Source organism: Accipiter gentilis, chromosome 19 (genome assembly GCF_929443795.1).
Source record: "Accipiter gentilis chromosome 19, bAccGen1.1, whole genome shotgun sequence".
Lineage (NCBI taxonomy): Eukaryota > Metazoa > Chordata > Aves > Accipitriformes > Accipitridae > Astur > Astur gentilis.
In genome coordinates, this window is record NC_064898.1 from 17,143,503 (window position 1) to 17,165,355 (window position 21,853).

Below are 21,853 nucleotides of genomic sequence, written 5' to 3' on the forward strand. Positions count from 1 at the left end.
TTCAAGTGATGTTTCCCTTTAGATCTTACTGTGGAACCAGGATCTGCTGGTTCTACAGATCGCTTCCTGTTTTCCTCACAATTATAATTTTCACCTGCACAGCAAAAAAAGACTTTTTCAGCCTGATACGCAGCCTAGTCCAAAACTGCCTCCCCGCCTCCCAAATCTTTACTTGATCTTTAAGTATTTAAATCCTTGAAAATACTCAAAACAAACCAACAAAGACTTTCAAAAGTCACTGTTTAGTTCTAAAAATCAAAACCTTATTAGTAGTGAACAATCCACTTAGCAGTAATTTAACAAACCTGTCACAGCTGGAAAAAATTCTTTTCAGTATCATAAATAAAAAAACAAAACCTCTAAAGAAATCAGGTGAGGTGTAAAAAACAAAATAACGATCCACGAGATACTTTTGGTACAGGGTTATTAAGCCAATGAATCCCAAGTTCATTACAGAATAAGCAGGGACAGAGTATCATGGTTCTTGCTAGCCTTCCCTTACTTAGCTGACGAGGTACAAAACATAAGTTTACCAATACGCATCATTAGGGAGCAAATGACTACATTCCCCGCCTCCGAAGAAAGGAAAATTTTAGAGGAGGAACAATACAAAGCCTAGATCTAACACTTAAAGAATTTAAGAGCCAAAGCAGATAACGCAAACGCCACAGTAAAGCGGTCAACATTTGCGCAGATTCAGTCGCAGCACAAAGCGGCCAGTAAACACACGACAGTTAAACCGAAGCCAGCCTCCCCCGGGACCGCTGCGCCACAGAGGTTCCCGTAAGCCACGCTAACGCCTCTTACTCCCCTGCCCGGCACAGCCACCCACAAGCGCTTCTCCGGAGCCGGGAAGAGAACCACCGGAGTCAAGAGGCAGGGACGAGCGCGGCGGCCGGCCGGGGGCTCAGCCCCGAGGCGGGTGGCCGGGGGCGCGCCTTGCCCGGGGGCAGAGAGGAGGACGGAGCACGCAGGAGCGCAGGCCGGCCCCCAGGGAGAGCCCCTCCGCCAGCGGGCCCTGCCCAGGAGGCCCCGGGCCCGCTCGGGCCGCTCCCCGTCAGTCAGCGGGAGCCGCCACCGGGGCGGCGGCCGCTACAGCTCGACCAGCCCGAGCTGAGGAGGGAGAACGCGGAGGGAGGAGAAAGGAAAGGACGCCCGGGAAGGGAAGGGAGCGGAGCGACCCCACGGCGGGGCTGCCCCACACCTACCCGCCGCTTCTCCCGCCGCCCACCTGGCCCTCCGGGCCGCCGTCGCCAGCAACGGCTGCCGCCTCCCGCCGCGTCACCGCCAACGCTGCCCCCGAGCGGCCAATGGCTGCGGGCGCAGCGGGAAACTAAAGGGCCGCGGCGGGACTCGCCCTCTGCGCATGCGAAGCGCTCCCCTCGCCGCGCGTCGCCACACCTCCCACCGCTCCGGGCGCACCGCAGCGCGCATGCGCCACCGCGCCACCCTTCCCCCGCCTCCCCGTGCGACTGAGCCCCGCCCCTGCCCTCCTGGTGACCAATGGGAACTGAGGAAAGCTGTGACTGGCCGGTGAGGCCGAACGCGGCGACTATAAAAGGGGCGGTGGGGGCAGGGGAGGCGCTTCGCTCCCTCTCCTCCCCTCTCCCTCAGGTTCGCTGCTCTCCTAGTCAGTCCCGTCCTAAGGCCTAATTTAAATGGGGTAAGGGCTTCGCCCGCTTACTCAGGCGATCTCAGCATACGTTTGAAGGGGCTTATGACCGCGATTTTCTCACAGCGCTATATCAGCAGGCCTCTGCCAGGGTTTCCGAGTGCTAAAGCTTGTGTGGGAGGTGTATGGGCTAAACTAGAAATGGTGGGGGAGCGGAGGAAAACTCAGCACTGCTAGTTTTACCTCACTGGTTTTACCTCTGTGTAACCTTCTCGCTCGATGCTCTTTCTGGATGCGCTGCATGAGTAGGAGTAAATTCAGGCCCTGGCAGTGCCCCTGGACTCACGGTGCTGCTCTGGCTGTCTCCTGGGCTTGCGTGCGGCTGGCCAAGTTGCTTCTACAGTGAGAGATGTGTGCTGCTACCTCGACCTCATAACTAGTGCTGATCTTTCTTTTATAAACCTCTTTTTTAACTAACGTCTGCTCCTTGTAAGCCTGATGCAATACTTGTTTGCTTCTTTGCTTTCATCCTCGTGCTAGTTTAATTTCTAAAAGGGAACATTTATCATATGTGCGAGAGCTGCAGCAGTTGGGATTTGAAAGCAGAGTCATCTGATACCCTTGATTTATGAGGAACATAAAACTGAGCAAAAGCTTGTTATTCGTTTTGAGAGAAACAATTCTGCTGCACATAGGGATGAAGTGACAGAGGCTGTGTTAGATTGTTTCTCTGCGTTATGTTCCCAGGGTCTGAGCTGCTGCTGCAAAAATGGAAGAACTGCTTGTGACTTATAACCGATGGGACACAAAGGAGATAATCGGTTGTCTTGCGCTGAAATGTGAGTGCAAAACACAGCTACTTTCAATGGCAGTTTCTTCTAGAAAAAGGAAAAAACAATTTTGTACTAGAAGCTAACTGTCATAGTCACCCACCGTATCGCGCCCTACAGGACTGAAACCAGGAGGGCTGAGATTACTTGGTAAAACTTAGCAGTTTGGTGCATGCAGATGCATAGCCACGCAGGAAATACACTAAAAAAAGTACAGGATTGCAAAACAAAAAGCATGAGCGCAGGAAGAAGAGGTAACAGCAGTTGAAAGTGGTTTCTTCCCTGCCTTCTCCATTTAACTGCTAAACTGCCTTCTTGTCCACAGACTGCTGTGCTATGGGATCAGTTAGGGAGATAATTTGCTTTCTGTCAAGTGCTTGCAACTTGCTGCAAACTGCTGACTGTAATAGCTGGTACCAAGTTAATACCTGATTGTACATTAAAGACACCCAGATGTTTCACAGTATGCATATTGAATAAATTAAATGTGAGCAGTGTGCTTCCAAATGCATTTCCTAGTCTCCTTATTGGATTTTTTTGTCCTTCAGCATTTTCATTATGGCAGTGCTCTCCACAATAACATCTCTTCTAAATAGCTTTATCCTGCAGGTCAACAGGTAAAAAAAAAATTGAAGACAGTCCATTAAGAAAGTAATTGAGACTATAGATTTTAGAATCCTCTACTTATAAAATGTGAAAGAGGTCAAATATCTGCTCCTCAATTAGACTATTGGAAAAAAGGGATATTATGAAACCCACATGTGCTAGGTAAGAATTTTGTTTCAAGGGTGTTTTCTAGCCAATGTATTGCAGAATTATTTCTGCTACCACTTAATTTACATACATATACTGAAAAACAGGGATTTAGCTAGCAGTCATTTTAATACTGTAATATATTCTACTTTTTACTACACCTGTTTGAATTGCAGTATTACAGGCTGCGTTAATTCTTTCCCATTGTGAAGTAGATGGTGTTCCTTATATAAAAGGTGAATAGTGATGCAGCAGTATCGGTGCATCTAGCCAGGCATATATAAAGCTGGAGACAAAGGCTCCCCTGTGCTTCAATTACTGGTCACATTTTTCCTGGGGGAAAAGAATAATACTTGGAGGACTTATCTACAAATTCCCAAGATAGCTAGGGGAAAATCTGAATTTCTTTTCAGGAACAGAATGCTTTCTGTACATAAAAAATGTCTTACAGTGTGAATCTACATGAAAACAGATTTAAAAGAAATAATTTTTGTTTCATGTGTTTGACGTTGAAGAGGGGTTGTATGACTGAAGTCCGCTGCTGAGGTGGCCTGCAGTGCACAGTCAGGAGCTCAAATCACAGTATAGGCCTTCTGCTGTCCCAGAAAATGGCTTTTGAGAGTGGGACTGTCCATACTTCCCTATCAATCACAGAGGTTGTTTATGTCATCAGCAGATGAGCCACTGCAAGAGATGTTGGCACAGGCACCTTGCCTTGGTGTGCTCTGTGGGACGATTTAGTCTGGATATAAGTTTACGAGACTGGAGTTGACTTTGTGTGCCCCGAGAGAACAGATTCCATGTCTCATAGGCAGCTCGAGTAGACCAGTGTATGCAACCTATACCTCTTACTGCCACACAGGAGCACTTGCTCCTTTCTTCCTTAAAAATTCTTAACTGGCCACTCATGTCTTTCACTCAAGGGAAGGATGACTTGGCAGGCTTTTCTGCATCTTCAGCAGGGAAACACTGGTTTTATAGGTTTTCTGAGATCCAGTAATGGAACAGTACAATCACCTGACAGCTCACCCTTGTGCAGGACTTGGCACCCTGCAAGAATTAAGTATTCTACCTGAAAACTGCCGAAGGAAAAGTTGTAAAGAAAGTGTCATATTCAGACACTAAATCCCCCCACCCCACATCCCCTAACACCTCATTAGACAGTAATGAAGTTTTCTCTTTCTTGTCTCCTTGCTGATTACTGAAGTATCGGAATGAAATGAGAACTTCTCTCAGTTTGAATTGGCCTTTCTCTGCATTCAGTATTCTTCAATGTCACATACCATGTTATCATATGGTCTTAAATGTTTCCTTGTGGTTCATTTTGTTTTGATCTGTGATTACTTCTCCCATGCTGTTTTATCTCTTTTAGCACCTGACACCAGACATCTAATTATCATGACTGCCAGGAACTAACAGGATGTGGTTTTATAAAGGTTTGTAATCCTCCAGTTCTTACAGTCCAAAACTGCAAAGTGCCTTTATTAAATAGTTTGCATTAAGTGCATTTTTTACCTGTAAGCTTTGCAAACATAGATGGAGTTTCCTGACGAGGAAAAAGGGCTAATCTTTATTTCTGAGACTGACTAATCTACTATGGTCAGCGCGTGCAAGCAGAGCCTATAATAGTCTCTGCCTGAGACTGATTTGGAGATAAATTTTCTTGACAGACGTGGAAGGGTAGCTTTCGTTATTATACTCCATGTCATGTAACAGAAGGCTGCAAAGCTGTGCTGTCCAGTACCAAAGCAACTGTATCGAGAGCTGTGCCTGTATAAATTCGCAATGTGCAGATTCTATTCATTAAAAAGATGCTACAGAAAAAACCAAAAAGGCAAAAGATGAAACATAAAAAGCTAAGTAGCTAGTAAAAGAATAATTACATGTAATTAAATTAAATACAATGTACATCCTAAACTTATTGTCATGGAAGGACAAAGAAATGCGTGTAAATTCAGATTTGGTTTTAGATATAAATGGTGTTGTCTTACAGAATAAAAAAAAAGCAAGCATGCTTTCTTATGACATTGTTCCAGAAGCTCTTATTAGGGAACCAACAGCAACTTTAAGCAATCCCCATTCTCTGTCACGAATGCCCCTGGGATTTCACCCAGCGTCCTTAGCCCAGCTTAATGGTTTGGGTCTCTGGAAAACAACCATCCTTGGGATGGTAAAAGCAGCACCAAGTGCTTAAGAACTTCATATTCATGCATGAACCATGGTGCTGCGTAAGGTCATTTTAAAATGGGCTCTCAAGCTCTCAAACAAATGAACTCTCCCAAAGCTTGAAGCCAACAGAACTGAGCTGGATTCAGGTTTTTACAGACAAAAAGGAACCTTGTGTAGCTACGCTGCTGCATGGCCTCAGAACCGGTCTGCCTAATTACACAGTGATGCCAGTGTATGCAGAATTCTACAACACAAACTTGGTGTGTGCACAGTCATTTACTAAAAGTCTTGTAATCTGTGTTCAGCCTTCTAAAATGTATTGGAACCATATATAGAATTTTCTCCAACTGTTATCATATGCACAATAACTGTGCGTAAATATGCACAATAACTGTGTGTAAATAGGCCAATTATGCTTAGTTCAGTGAGCTAACAGCTGGTCTTTGCCAGCTTTTCTCAGCTACTGTGCCATATCTTGTTTGGCTAACCTTCCTTTGTTTCTTCTTGTAATATCTACTTCTATTCAATTTCAGAAACTCTACTGAACATTACTTGCTTTATTGCAGGTAGTTTCAAGCAGAAAATAAAACAGTGTTGGATTTTCTGGTATTTCCTTTAAATAACGGATTCTACTTCAGCAAGATGTCTTAAATGTCTTAAAATTTTACCTTGTAGAAAAAGACCTCTTTATGTGATTAAAAATGCATTTTTAGTTTAGTCCTACATTAGCAGTAAGCATCGTATTTTTAGCATGTAGTACAGATGAAACTGGGAGAAAACTGATTTTTTTCTAATTTTGAAATGATTACTTTTTCTCCAACCTAAACTGGCTTGTTTTGTATTGTTTGCCTCCTCCTTCTGATTGCTTATGTTTATTACATTATATACAGGAGCTGTTGGAGTTTTCACAAGCTTCAGTCTCCCTCAGATGTGCATCCAAGTGCTGTGCTGTAAGCAATAAAATTAATGAAAGAACATCTTGAAGAACAGCTTAAGGCTTTAAGTCTACAAATCGCCAAAGAAGAGGTTAAAGGTTCTGGATGAAATCATAAAGAACAAGTAAATGGTCAGGTTCTGCCAACTTAATGACTGATTCAATCAGAATCCCTTTTGATGTCTTAATAGTCATTTATACATAAAGCAAATAAAAATGTGTGCTAGGTACTCCCTTTCCTTACTGCTGGCTTCTGCCATCTCTGACAACTTCTACAGTGGGTGACATACAGGATTAGACATAGAATGCAGGTCTCTTCTCAGGAAAGTACATGTCATTATCCTTGGATATCTGTTATAATATTGTTTATGAAATACCAGAAAAATGTTCACAGCGTAAAAGAGTGGATCCTGGTTTGATCAAGACCTTCACAGTCTAAATCAAACAGACTGTATGATCAGACAGACCTGTGATATACCAGATTACACTTCTACCATGAATTAGCTGTGATGTTTTCTTTAGTAGAAAGAAACTGATTATATAGATGGAGTCATTAAAAGGCTTTATGAAGGAAGTATGTTTCAAAGAGAACCTTACAAAGGGAAAGGATGGTGAAGAAAAATTTACAAGGAGTGAGAATGAATTTGCACTAAGAAGAGGAACTTGGAAAAAGCTGCAGCATGACAAACTTGGGTTTAGAAGAAAGCAGTGAACATAGAGCAGTGATATACTGGTAGGTATTGCTCCCATTCTACTCTTTTTAACAGAAACCAATTTCTCTACAGGCATGGAGACATTTTCTGTCATAATTTTGCTAAGTATTATAGAAACCAAGGAGGGATGAAAGAACAAAGGGGCTTTAGTGATTGGAAAGAGGTAAATTTAGAGTCAAGTCTCAGAGAAGAAAATGTGGAAGGGAAGCTGATTAATGACTTAGATGCTAGTTTGGAAAACTGGAGTCTGAGCTTCAGTTTTCTGCAAGACCATAGATTTTTGTGTGTGTGATCTTGGCTTAGTCTCTTTGGGATTGATCTGATAAACGGAACTAAGTCCCAGAATCCTGATCCTGAAAAGCCATGCTAAGCTACTAAAGTCTAGAAGAAATTAGCATTTTTTAATCCTAAAGATCCCTGATCTTCTAGATTTGCTGACCTTTACATGCTCCAGCTGTTTTAATGTTGACAGGACTGAATGGCTCAGAATCTAACTCTGAACAAGACTCAGGAATTACATTTTTTTATATATAGGTCAACATCTAGTGTACTCAAAGTACGTACAACACAACAGCTGCACCGGTTTCTGCACAAAACACGCTGCTATTTTCTTTTGTGATTGGAGAGAAGATGCAATTGGAGACCAGGCCTCCTGTTTTCCATGTTGTTGTCTGAACAGCCCGATTAGAGTCATCTGCTCACTCTCTCTATGGCCAAATTAATAGTGAATTATGTTTTGCACAGTGGCATGGCTTCAAAGGAAGAGGCAGACGATCCCATCATCCTAGAAAGAGGTGGTTAGAACACGTCTGTGGGAGTTGACTCTGACTTGTACGAAAAAACATTGCATCTTTCCCACTTCCTCCACAAGTGCTGTGACCGCCAAACTGCTGTTAAGTCGATGCAGTTCCTACCGCCTGCTCCTGTTGGGGAAAATTAAAAAGAGCTTTGCCCAGCTTTTTTTTGAAAATGTGGGTTCCTATATTTAGTAGAGGTTTGAGGCTAAAGATACATTTTCTGAAAAGCATATCTCTACAGGTCTGAGAGGTGGTATTCAAGATATATTCCTGTTCTCAGTATTTCCTATAAGCTAGTGCTAGATAGCTACACCTTTGACTTTAAGTGGTTCCCTAATGGTGTGCTCACATCCTTAGATCATATATTGAGGTTCCACTAATGCCCAGGTGATATACTCACCAGTATGAGCCTGTATCAGCCCTAAAATTGGAGGCGTCTATTGAATCTGGCCCTTTGTTTCAGATATTGAAGTAATACTGAAGTCAGTAAAGGGGACAGCAGTGCTAGTCGAGAAAGACATGGATAGCAGTATCATTTGCCCCAGCAACGTCCTTGGTAAAGCAAAACCAGGGTTTTTTCCCACTGGCCCAATAAAATTGCCTCAATCTGCTTCCTTGGGTGATCAATGCTCATCTGGAATTTTATCACTGTCCTTTTTAGAGGATAATTTAATTGTTTTACATTTATAGAGGCAAAGTAATAACCTTAGATTTACATAGAGCTAATTTCTTTCTTTGTGAGTGGGTTCTGCAGGATGTGAGCAATTAAGCTTCTGTGGGAGGATACAGGAAACATGATTAATGGATCAAAGAGACACCATCTAAGGGAAATGGGTATAATACCAAGGGAGATAATGCTCCAAATCATAATAGTTATGCAAATATGCCAAATGTTGGAGAATTCAATTAATATTTGACAAATGGATTTTCTGTGATGCAGAGTAAACACATACTGGGGAAAAAATAAAGCTCTATTGCACATTATCTGTTAGCTTCCTCTCACGCAGGCTGGGTTGGCTGGTCAGGCATCTCATTTCACTGCAGGTGGCAAAGAACAGCTAGGCACGAATCAGTGCCAGACAGTGATACTGTTTGGATGAAAAAGATTGACCAAGGTTAAATCCTGTGCACGCAAGGCCAATCAGCACTTGTCAGTGTGCTTAGGTCTATTGCTCAGTCCTCTGCTAAAAGTTAAATTTTAGTCCATGTAAATGAAAAGTGGTTTAAGAATGAAGGAGACAGAATTAGGCAACGTTTATGTTCTTGATTTTCTTTTTCACTTCTCTTTTCTTATCTGTAAAAGCAACATTAGTAGAAAAAACAATAATCAAGTAAGAACAGAATGCCTGAGCTAGTGGAAGACACTGGGCTGGGACTCAAAAAGACTGAGCCTCAGTTACCCAAATATAAAATGAGGTTAATACTGATGATATATAAAGGCAATGACTCATTCAACCCAGGTTAGGTTTGTCCTTCAGCCATTACATTCATCTAGAAAGAATGAGCCATGCTTGGTTAGGCCACTACAGTGAGGGGAAGGCTCTGTGCTGGGTATGCTGAGCAGGCAGAAGCTCCAAAGTCCAGGAAAAGAGAAGTGCTCAGACATGTGTTATCCTCAGGATTTCATACTGGCTGGCCACCAAGCCCTTGTGTGGCATTCTGGGCTACCCTGGGCAGTGTCTAATCCTTTCTTTGAGAATATGGACCTTACACGTGTAATTTCAGTTCTTTGATTCACCCTGCTGAGACCAGACTTTGTGATGCCTCTAAGAAGGGCATAAACAGGCACTCTAGATCTCCTCCTTGCATCATTTAAGTGTGCATTTTCCCTTTGCTTTTGACTGTAGGGGAGGATGAGAGCCCTATTTTCTACTTGCAAGGCATGTGTTTCATTCATTTTGATTCACTGTGGTCAAGTTACAAGACCTTATGAAAATCCTCATCTCTTCTATTAAGCCATCTATTTAAATCAGACATAATAGATTTTAATAAACATTGATATTTTTCCAAGCTTATGATTTCTTTTAACAAGCAATTTTGCTGTGATCTTTGAGTTATTGCCTCTAATAGATGACTTCCCTGTTGTCAAGGCTGATTCCATCTCAAAATGTATTAATCTAACCCACATGTACACTTTGGTTAAATGTATCTTGGCAGACATCCACCACTGGTATCAGTTCTGAACACCACGGAGTATTTCTCTAATTGGACATAAAATTCATAGTTTTATCATATGATTCTTTGCTATACAGTGTGTCCAATTAGATTTAATGAGCTCATTTTCAGGACAAGTTAGCCAAACCAGTGTTATTGCTAATTTATAGAGGCTACAGAAAAAGTTACTTGATTAATTTCTTTCATAAATTAAAACTTTCTAGGAAATATTATTGCTTCTTTTCCTTTTAGCATGTGAATATACAAAAACCTGATTTTGGAAATAAAATGTTTTCCCAGTGTGTAATTTCCAATGATTGTTGTAATGTCTTTTTTTTCTTGCAAATGTTTTGGCAACGAAGAAAATTCTAGCATATTCTTACATCGTGTTAATAAAACCAAGCTAAGTAGCATGATGACGAAGGAACCAGTAGCAATGTAGCTATCATAGCATGAATTGAACAAGCCAGCTTAAACTCCTATGTGAATACTTGGCAGCTGGCGGCCAAGCTACTCTAGCTACACTGCTAGCTCAAGAGTTCAGTGTAAAAACAGGCTTGGTTAATACAGACATGGTTTGACAATGTTTTTCTCTGGAAAAATTATCTCACTGGACACAATCATGCAGGATAGGACAGAAGGAACATTTAACCAATACTGTCTGAATTCACTAGACCTTGTGAGCTACACAAACCTGAGCTGATCCATGCTTTCGTTTTTAGTTGAAGATGCAATGCAAAATGTCAGTGTTAACACACAGTTGAGAAGAGTGGTATTTGGAAAAAAAAAAAAAAGGAGATCCAAACACTTGAGACAGTCATTCACAAGGAAGGGTTCTCTGACAAGCTGATGCTATTTTATGTGATAACCTTCTGTCTTCTACTTTTCATCTAATGTCAGTGGATAGGAGCCGGCAGGCCAAGGTTCTCTTTCCAATTGCAAGGGATGGGAGCAGCTCTGTGGGATGGCTGCTGCTGGAAATGGCAGCCCTGCTCCCACCCTTCTCTTGCCTGCGATCGGCTGCATGGCTTCCTCCCACCTCATTCACTGGCTGATTTGTTTAGGCAAGGCACTTGTCCCAGTGGGATGCCTTTCCACAGCTGCAAAATGGGAATAATACACCCATTTTTGAAAAATGCAATGCAAACTATGAGCATGAACCTCAGAACAGGAGTGGAAATTACTGTTATTGCAGCTTTACTTGCCTCTACTTGCTTTGTGACAGTGTCCCAGGCCATGATCACTTCATAAACACCTAGTTCTGAGTTACTAAGAATTAAACAGTTACGTTCTTGTTTGCATTGGATAGACATATACTAAGGCTTTCATGCCTGGTATCCTTGCTGCTTCTTACAAAGATGTTTCTCATTTATATACAGAAATAATAAGACAGAAGAATGTTAAAAGGATTGCCTGAAAGCTGCAGATCACTTCTGGCAATAATTATTTATCTGTCCACCATTTTATTTGTGTATATTTTATTCTCTCTCAGTGTATATATAACAACAAATTACCTGGCAGAATCAAAGCTACTTATTTTAAACTTACAATGCTCACTTTGGACCTGTCCACAAACAAGCAGCACAGTGGAGGGCACATGCAGATTTTACACTTAGTAATCTTTTGGTGTTAATTTATTTACATGCATCTGGTTGCTTTCCTAATAGAATAGACCAGTCTTCCTTCGCTAATGAAAGTAGTAAAGGGAAAATTGCTTGAGGTGCTATAATGAAAGCCAATATATTATGATGTGTCTTCAGTAGAGTGGGTTAAGCATGAGCACCTTGCGTGTTAACTGTTTCTTTCACCTGTACAGTACAAATTTAGCACTAACAATGACAATGTATTAGCATTTTAAACAGTGAAGAGTCAACATTAACTAAATATCCTTGCCATATCCCCTGAGAGAGGAGAATGTCATTACCCTCTTTTACAGATGAGGAGACAACATCAGATTAGCATTGTAACTCCATTGACTTCTGTGGAGTTATTCCAGCTTTACACCAGTAGAAATAAGACTAACATTAGTCCTCAAAAGAATAAGTCATTTGCTCATGGTTACCTAGTCACAAAGCTGCACACTCGGGATTAGAAACTGAAGACATCCAGGTTTCTTTTGCTGTTATAGTAAGACTTTCTACTGAAATAGCATCTATAAAACTTTAGCTAGGATAATTAAAAAAAGCAACCCCACACCACCACAGAATCTTACATTGTTCTCCCACTTGTGTCTAGAAATAATTGCCATGTCTAGAAAGGTCTGCATCCTATGGAAATAAATGAACAAGAATAAATTATTTTTTATGAACTTCTACTTGCCCAGAAATGTGAATGTTTTTCTGGGTAAATTTAATAGCAGAAAAGAATAATGGGCTTCCAAAGATTGCCAATGAGCAAAGAATGTAAGTTAAAAGCCTTTTTATATGCAAATACTTCATTATGTTTAGGAGTTTTCTTTTTTTTTTTTCTCCTCATTTTTTTGAAAGCAAAAGCACAATGGGACATCAGTTATTTCAATTTACATATGAATACCCAGAATTCACTTTCCACTTACAGTTATTCCAGAGTCCTGGTGGCACCTGTCAGCATTTGAGGTCTGGAGTAAAGTGGGAGTCTGCTGACTTCTCTAGACAGAATGCTTTGCAGAAATTAGGGGTCTACACTATTTCTGAAAAAATAGGAAATGTTTTTTCAAGATATGTGTTCATTCCCAAGTAAGTGGTGGCAACAGCATTATTTCTGAAGCAGTATGACTTGCAAACACTTACAAATACAACTATCATGTCTCCTAGTTAAATTATTTCTAATGTATCCATTATAAAAATGCTTAGCTGTCAGTTATAATATGCTCACTGCAAGTCTGGGAACTAGAGCTGAAATTCAGCCTTACACAGAAGATCAGTACCAAGATTCACATGTAAGCTGTGCTTGAAACAGGTTGAAGTCCCACTCATTAATCTCCTTGCTCTGAGTGGCCCTTATGCACTGGCCAGTGTCCTTTTACAATGGCTGAGCGGTACCCTAAGAATTCAAATTCCTTCTTGAAATCAGGTTAGAAGGTAACTGTAGCTACGTCTTGAGTATTCCAGATGAAATAAAATCAGATCTGCAGACTGAAAAACTGCTTTCTGGGTCAGTGTCCCGGTTTCAGCTGGGATAGAGTTACTCTTCTCCTTAGTAGCTGGTACAGCATGTTTTGGATTTATTGTGAGAATAATGTTGATAACACACTGATGTTTTAGTTGTTGCTAAGTAGCGCTTATCCAAAATTAAGGATTTTTCAGTTTCCCATGCTGTGCCAGCAAGCACCTGTACAAGAAGCTGGGAGGGAGCATGGCCAGGACAGCTGAGCCGAACTAGCCAAAGGGATAGTCCATACCACAGAACATCATGCTCCGTATATAAACTGGGAGGAGTTGGCTGGGAAGGGCAGATTGCTGCTTGAGCATCTGTCAGCAGGTGGTGAGCAATTGCATTGTCCACCACATCACTTGCCTTTTCTTGTTTGTTTTTTTGTTTGTTTTGTTTTGTGGTGGGGTATTTTTTTGTTATATTCCTTTTTATTACTATTACTATTTTTTATTATTATTATTTTATTATTATTATTAAATTTTATTTTACTTGAGTTATTAAATCATTCTTACCTCAACTCATGAGTTTTACTTTTTTTTTTCTATTCTCCTCCCCATCCCACTGGGAGGAGGGGGAAGTGAGCAAATGGCTGCACGGTGCCTAGTTGCCAGCTGGTGTTATACCACGACAGCCAGAAACAAACAGGGAGGCCAAATTTCATGAACCAGTTCAGTGATATCACTGACACTACACAGATGCAAATTCATATGGAATCTGGTCTGCTGAAATTAAAACTAATATTCCAATTGGGGTTTGATATTCTTCTGAAAATTTAAAATATTTAAAATCTGAAAATCTAAATAGGAAACAAAACATTTATTTCTTCCAAAATTGTTTTTCACATGAAACTCCTTCCAAAGAGAAGTGTATAAGAAAGCCAATTATGTAAAAGTCTTTGCAAGACCAACTTTGAGCCAGAAAATCAAATCCATTCAGATTTTAGCAGAACTCGAGACATTGTAGTCCTTTTCCAAAAATTTGCAGAGATAAGAATCAGAGGTTGAGAAAACCCTACTAATCTCAAAAATGAAAGGCCACATTTTAAAAAGTATGGGTTGATTATTTATAGTCGTGTATAACTAACCATCACTGTTAAGTTGCCAAAATATTCACTAGTAATTAATATTCAAAACCTCAATTTGCAAAGGGAATTTGGAAAATACCACTGTTTCATTATTTCCATTATCCACAAGTGCTGCTTTTCTTTTGCTTTCAAAGATGCCTCTTTCCTAACACAGTTTATCATCAGGTGGGATTTTTATCTGTCTCACATGGCAGCACTTGAATGCATGAGGGATGCTGGCAAGTCTAACAGATTTTGTGTGGAAAACTTTTCCTTTACAAACAGTAATAATAACCTTCCCGCACAATGAATTAGAAGGCCTATAGATTTCCTGGTTCTTGAACTGTACCAAATAGCCATGAAGGTGAATTCTATTTCATTGGCTGATGTTTGCTTATTTAAGGTAAGGCATATTCACCTTTATTTTTAATTAATTGCACTAGTAAAACAGAATGGGGGTTAGATGCTAGAAGTGGAGATACATTCTCTCTAAGGAAAATCTATGATTTACATGTGGATCAGTAGTCTTATGTGGGGGGGATATGTCCCCATCCCACTCTGTCCGTTCTCTGCCTTCTCCCCCACACTGGTCATGGAGACACAGGGTGAGACTATTCTTTTTCAGGGTTGGTGTATCACCAGATCCACAGCGTGAATAACTTACCCTGGGGTTACATTCACCCACATTTAAAGCACTCGGCCTCCTGTTAAGCTTGCTTCCTAGTGAAGCCTTGTCATAATATAAAACAGCAAGTCATCCTGGGACATGACAGGATCAGGCCCATGCTTAACCAAGAGTATAGGCTTTTGATTCCTTCAAAATTGCACTCTCTTAGTTGTCCTTGCAGCTTTCAAAAGCACAGACCAGGAACAGAGGAAAATGCTTGATGCCAAGCTGAGCTTACTCACAGGATTTACCTTACAAGTTCCTTACAAGACAAAATGTAAAGTACTATAAAACAGCAGTTTGCGCAAGTACTGCAGTAGTGGGTAGTGGCCAAATGAATGTGCACAGTTTCATCACTGCAAACATGGTCCCAATCTCCTATATCTCACCATTTATGCAAAATTTATTTTGACACAAAAGATGGCTAGAAGCTTGAAACACTTCTAGGATAAAGTAATGCTCCCAGTTCAGAAACAAGAATTTTCACAGGTTCCTTCTCTTCAGAGAGTCTTGTGGTTGCTGTGCTCTTCCACAGACCTTTTTTTTTTTGGACTTGGACAGACCAATCAAGGACTGCTCCAACTCCTTCTGTAGTCAATGGGAACAACTCCAGTTGACTTCAGTCAGATCGGTTCAGGCCCTTAATCTCCCTGAATGTACTTCCATTCGAACAAGCAGCAGACATTGATATTACCGGAGAAAAGGAGGGTGACATGAATCTATTTCCAAACAAAAGAGATTTACAGGCCAGTTGGAATTACAGCACATTTATTTTCTTTAAAGTTAATGAGCGGCATGATCCAATAATAATTGTATCTTATGCTTTTCATAAAGCTCTTAAGGCATTTCATAATCAATTAACAGCTCAAGCGCGTCATCATTACAGAACATTTTGCAATAATCCATTAGGAATTAATGTAGAGTGAGCTTTCCATCATCACTCAACAAACCGCTACACAGCTAGGATCCACGCCAAGCAGACAGGCTTTGAATTTTCTAGTGAAGATTATACATTCCCTGCAAGCATATCGCCAGCACTTTCTATTCGCCTCCTCCCCACCACCTGCAGATTTTTTATGTTTAGCCATTTCTCTGTACTCTGGTGAGATTAATAAAATCCAGTGTTTGTGTGCTGCATTACCTTTAATTCAGATATTTAGGACAAGATGTATCACAAAAAATGCAATATGGAGTAGTTATACTCCTGGATTGAAAAATCAGTCCGTAGAGTGACTTCTTGTATTTCTGAAGTCTTTCTTAACAGCTCTGTGAGTAAGACTCCCAAAAAAACTTTTGCTGCCTCTTCTTAAATCTTGCTACTCCTCCTATTTTTTACCAGTTAATAATTCTGGACATATCCCTACCTCCTCAGATCAAAGACAGAAAAGAGGGAGAGAGCACCTATGTAGGTTTTTCCAAGCTGTTGTCAGACCTAGCAATTAAGTGCCTGGCTCTCACAGGTATTTAGGGCAGCAGCAATGCAATCAGGCTCCTTGTGTTCCAGAGATAATGTCTGGATCTAAAATTCAAGCTTGCACTTAAACAGCTCCCTCGCCTGGCAATAGCAGGCTATTCCCTCTCCACCTAAGGTATTTGTAGCTTTCCACGCTCATCTGCCCAGCAACAGTTTGTCCCTTCCTATCTGCAGCAACAGTCTAATGTAAGCATCTTGCCCTAAGATCAGCAGCAGGAACTTACAGTATGATTTACAAGGAAAAAAAGCTTCTTCTTCAAAGATTAAAACTCCTTTAGATGTCTGACATTGGGCCCCCACACTGACAGCATCACACAGGATGTAACTTTTAAGGCGTTTAAGCGAGACATGTTTTTGTTTTACAAAGACAGCACACGGTCTATTATTAATCTTTTGCATGAGAGACATGGCAGTTTCCCCACTGTTATGCCAGACAATATGGTTTGATTGCTTCTGCCTCCTGTCAAGTCTCCAACTGGAAATGTGTAATATGAAATGAAGTGCAGCAAAACAGATAAGGATGTGCTGAGGTCGTTAAAACAATACTGGGGTAATTAAGGATCGGTATCTATACTAGAAACAAAATAAGCCCACTGTTTGGATGGTTTGATTAACACTGCAGGATTGTAAGGCTACCGATGACACATACTCTTTACAAAGTGGAAGGAGAAAAATCATCTTAAACTAGGAAAGTTTGACACTAAATGGTGCACACTGGGAATATTTAATTTATTTAAAGGTTTTCAGGAAAGATTCTCCTCTAAGCAGAAGAAGGAATAGAAAATGGTTCTTGCAGCAGCTAAAGCAGCAAGTTACATAGCAAGAGGCCACTCTGATCTTTTTGCTAACATGTACTGCATTGTTATTATGTGCTTAGACCTGTGGCAAATGTAGCAATAACGAAGGAGACTGAATACCGGTAGCAGAAAAAAATAGCAGCAATGGACTACATAAACCATGAGGAATTCCTTCTGCGCATGCCACTTTTTTTTTCAAAAAGCCAAGAGCTCCTTCTTTCCCTGCACCAAAAAATGATGAAGTACTGCCTAGAAGAGCAGTGCTGAACCATGAATTGCTCTTATTAATGCTATATCATGCAACTTCAAAAAACAACCTGCTTTGCTCCAGAAGGCACCAGAATCCAAGCAATGGAGTGAAGCTTACTGCTAGGTATCTGATCCATAGCTCCTGTTCTTTTGAATCTCTTTTAGAGACTGCATTTGCCCTCGGTACCCTGTAACCTCACAAGGATCGGTCCCCTCCTGTGTCCAGCTGCACTTCTTTGACTATCAAAGAGAGTCATTAATTCCCGAGTCTCTAACTCTGTATTTACAAAGTAATGATCCCTCTTTGGAGAAGAAATACAGTCTGGGCACAACTGTTAAGTTACACCCATAGCTGTACAGTATACGCAGTGTACATGGGAGAAGGGGAAAGGGTGGAAGCATAGATTCCTATTGGCTTCAAATTGGATATGACCCATAAAGGAAACAAAATCTCCTTCAAAAAGATCAAGGAAAAATGAATGAAACAATTCTGTCCAAAAGATATATTGCCTCTCTTTCTTTTCCCTCCTGCTAATCATGCCTTGTCTTGTACGCAGTCATCATCTCTCTTTTCAATGGGTAAGATATTCATGCAGTGTAGCCTCGCTCAAACTGAGAATATTCTTACTTTATTTCCCAAAGTGAATGTATCAATTGAACCAACTCGTCAACTGGAAATTGCTGTGTGTGAGCCAACCCCAGCTTTCTGTGTTGTCAACTGAATGATGCACACTGCTGACAAGCTCGACAAAACAGGCCATTTCACAGTTGTGAGCTGGAGAGTGATTGAGCTGATGTACATTTCCAGCAGCATGCTTTCCTAAAGAGCTACTGCTTCACATTCCCCTTGTGACACAGCAAGCGCTAGGGACGCTCTACCCTCATTCTTTCTGTGTGAAAAAAAATACTGCAGTGATTATTTCTAAATAATGATTAACACCAGAAGAAGGCATATTAATATCAGCAGTGGTCTTGTGACTAGTGTACTGCTAGGAGGCTGCTTAGATTAGGTTCAAGGCTAAGCTCTGCTGGGCCTGCTGGATGCTCCTGGTAAGTGTTTTACCTGACAGCTTGCTGATAAGGATCTGAGTTTGAATGCAGCCTAGGACACAAGTGCCCCGGTTGCTTCTTTTGCCTTAAAGGTTTGAGCTTGTTTTCCCATGAAAGTGCCATAATGTCCAAGTTACAGAGCACTCTGGATGTCTCTCTTGGCCACCTTTGCTGAAACTATTGCACTCTGCACAGAATAATTAATATTCACAGGGACCTGAGACAGTATGGCTTGTAACTTAGTGATTAAGGTAGGCATATGGAGAGGGGAGGGGGTTTCTTGTCTGTTCTCCAGGGAGTGTATGAGTTTTAATTTTCTAAGTATGTGATTGAAAATTTAAGCTGAATGCTAGGCAAGCAATGCACAATGACAGACTTAAATTTGGTCATAACACTACTCGGAGATGAACTGCTGTGGTAAAGAAGCACCTTTACCACTTGCTTCTCCAGTGTGGATCACAATTGGATTCCAGTGCCTTCTGAAGTGACTTCAAATTGTGATCAATGCAACACACCAGGGTAATCCACATTTTTGTTGGATCAAATGCAACCACACAGGTGTAGTGCCATGGAGTAACTTCCTCTAACTACAACTAAAGGAGAAGAACCAGGCACCTACATGCTCCTTGGATGCAGAGAGGATTGTTCAATCATTTATATCAGCTCCTGTTACATTGCTGGTAAGCAAAGTCAGGATACGGCAAGCTTCATTAGGTCTCTAAGATGACGTGAAACCTATTTCCAGTTGTTGGGTTTTTTTTTTAATGATCTTGACACATAACACTTAGCAAAAATGATTGATTCAATCTTCAGAAATTAGTAGAAGATTCCCATTGATTTCAGAGGGTCACAGAAATTACTCACTCCAAACAAGCAGTCTTCACCTTTAAGAAAGAATCGGTGATAAATTAGACCAGTCATACTTTTAAATCTAAATAATTTTCTTTGGAAAGTTATCATTTTTATGGAAGTGGGGGGTTTATGTGAAACTATCAATTTCAAAACAATTTCTATTAGGAAATAGTGAAAATATTCCTCTTTCACTATTCTCCAAATGAGAAATATTTCACTTCAACACTGTTCGCCATTTAGTGACGAAGCTCATATAAAAGAAATTTAAATTGAAACAAAATATTTGGAACATTAAGGTAAAACACAGGAACTCATCTAAAATTAATTTCTTTTTATTTAACAATCTAGCAGGGACAATCCTCATCCCACTCTTCTCCCTATCCCTCAAAAAAAGGAGAAGAAGCTTTTGTCCCCCTTGGAGTATGGAAAACTTCTGTCCCATTGGGAATGAGAAGAGCTTATTTTGAGATTTTCACAGACTGAAAAACATATCTCCCAGCCAACTCTACCAAATAGACTACTGTGTCTCAGAGCTGTAAATACAGTTTGCAGATCTTGCATCTGGGTTTTGTTTACAGTGATGGTAAGATATCTGTATAGGTAAGTCAGGTTTTCCATGACAACAGTGTGTACTACATTTCTAGCTAGTGGTGGTTCTTGAAAACACAAGAATAAGAGAGTACAGAAAGAGAACATTACAGAAAAAACAGCAAGAATCTAAAAAGGCAGAATTAGGTAATGCATAGAGTAGCTGAGCTTGTTCAAGTAGGTAATTGTATTAGTATTGACTCAGTGTAACCATCTCTCTTTCATAAACGAATGCTTTGCATGACTGGTTTTCTGTGAGTATAAATGCATTGGATTTTTTTTCTTGTTATTGAATTTTATAGAAAAAAAATAACTACATAGATGGAGGCGAAGAGAACTAATCCCTAATATTTTATATGAGAGGAAGTATGAAACACACATAGCAGTGAATCCAAATGTAACTAGAGATTATTCAAAGTGCTAGTGTGCATAATCATGCTTATCTCCACTGGAAAAAAATCTGAAACCAGAACTCCAAATCTGAAGCCATCAGGAACGTACTATTTCAAATACCCTCAACCCTGACTGTGAGCTTCCACGTGGGCCCAGTTTCAAAATAGAATTTCATGCCCACCTCACCTTTGTGAGATTGCTCCTGTAGTCCCTACTCATGCTGAGTAGCACCGACTCACGCAAGTTACTAGACTGAAGGAGAAGGGGGTAAGAGTATCTCTCCCCTTCACTTCTTGCAACACTGCAAAAAAAGTGCAATATGTATCTTTGCATTAGGAATGCAAAACCTTGGGGGAAAAAAAAAAGAAAGGTTATGAACTTGGCCTCTGGGATCCACAGGACTGAATTGGTAAGAATGTCCACAGGCATGATATTAGATATTATATCCACGGATACAACGTGGAGAAAGACTTTGGAATTGAGCCCAGAAAGAACTGCTAATATAAGACAGTTCTCCTAAAAGCTCGAAGTCTGATATTAATAAATGAAAAGGTTTTTAGGCTGGAATTAAACTTGCATAGTTTTATGAGGGACAGGTCTTTACTGCCTAGTTCAATTTGCATGACAATATAACCCTCAGACTCTGGCCAAGCTTTCGAGAAATGTGGTGGTTGGGAAGGTCTTTACTGTCAAGTTACAAACTTCTTTTCAGTAGCAGGTAAACCAAACCATGTGCCAGGAACCAAACATTCTCTTTTTATCATGTTATATATGAAAATGTCTTATAGTGACATCATTAGTGATATTACTGGAACCAGCCGATCTATAGCCAGAATCTACTCCACTCCCCCACCCAATTGTAAGCATAATCCCCTGACCCCCTCCCTTGTCACATAAACACATATGTCCACCTTATGGTCCAAGCCTGACTGATCTCTCTTCCCAGGCCCAAAGCTGGCTTGTGAACAAGACATCCCAGCCAGCCAGTCTGAAATCTTCACCCTCTCTAGCCACCAGTCCGTGCAATCCAGCATCTCACTTTTGATGGTTTTGGTGGGACAAAAGATAAATAAAAGTACATCTGTCCAGTTCTGCCCAGGCAAGTGAGGGGGTAAGGAAGAGAAAACTTCCTAATCACCTCAGGAGATCATCTGAAGTCCTGAGAGATGAGATTTAATTACAGACATTGGCCTAACACAGAACTGCAAGTACTATGAGCAAAGCAAGGACTACAGACACAACTCTTCTCACTATGCCATGACCCACAAAGAAAACAAACGCCTCACAGGTTCATAGTTCCTGAGACCAAAAGGAACTGCAATGTTGGAAGCCCATAACCTCAGCACACAGGCTGTAAGTTTTTTCCAGATGATTAATGCATATTTTGTAAAAAGATATTAACTCCTACTTTTAAAAGTTAGAAGGATTTACCGAGTCCTTGTTAAGGCACCCTACTGTTTGTCTATTCTCACAGATTGCATTTTATTTCAAGGTTGAATCTATCCCACTCTGACTTAAAGCTTTTGGATTTTGCAATGTCATCAAATGTGAAGGCCCATCACAAAGAATTATAGTGACATCTATGTCAAAAAAGCACAGGACCCATCTCTCTGTTAAACATGCTAA

General features: G+C 40.7%; 2 protein-coding genes across 2 annotated transcripts in view; one reads left to right on the forward strand and one right to left on the reverse strand.

The window, feature by feature from the left end:
* CEP295 (centrosomal protein 295) overlaps positions 1-1,368 on the reverse strand; it is a 46,646-nt gene extending 45,278 nt beyond the window's left edge. The window contains 2 exon segments of the mRNA XM_049823606.1: positions 1,232-1,343; positions 1,345-1,368. Of these exon segments, the coding sequence (XP_049679563.1) occupies positions 1,232-1,343; positions 1,345-1,368 (136 nt within the window).
* TAF1D (TATA-box binding protein associated factor, RNA polymerase I subunit D) overlaps positions 1-21,853 on the forward strand; it is an 815,997-nt gene that overhangs the window by 61,595 nt on the left and 732,549 nt on the right. The gene's annotated exons all lie outside the window — the stretch shown is intronic.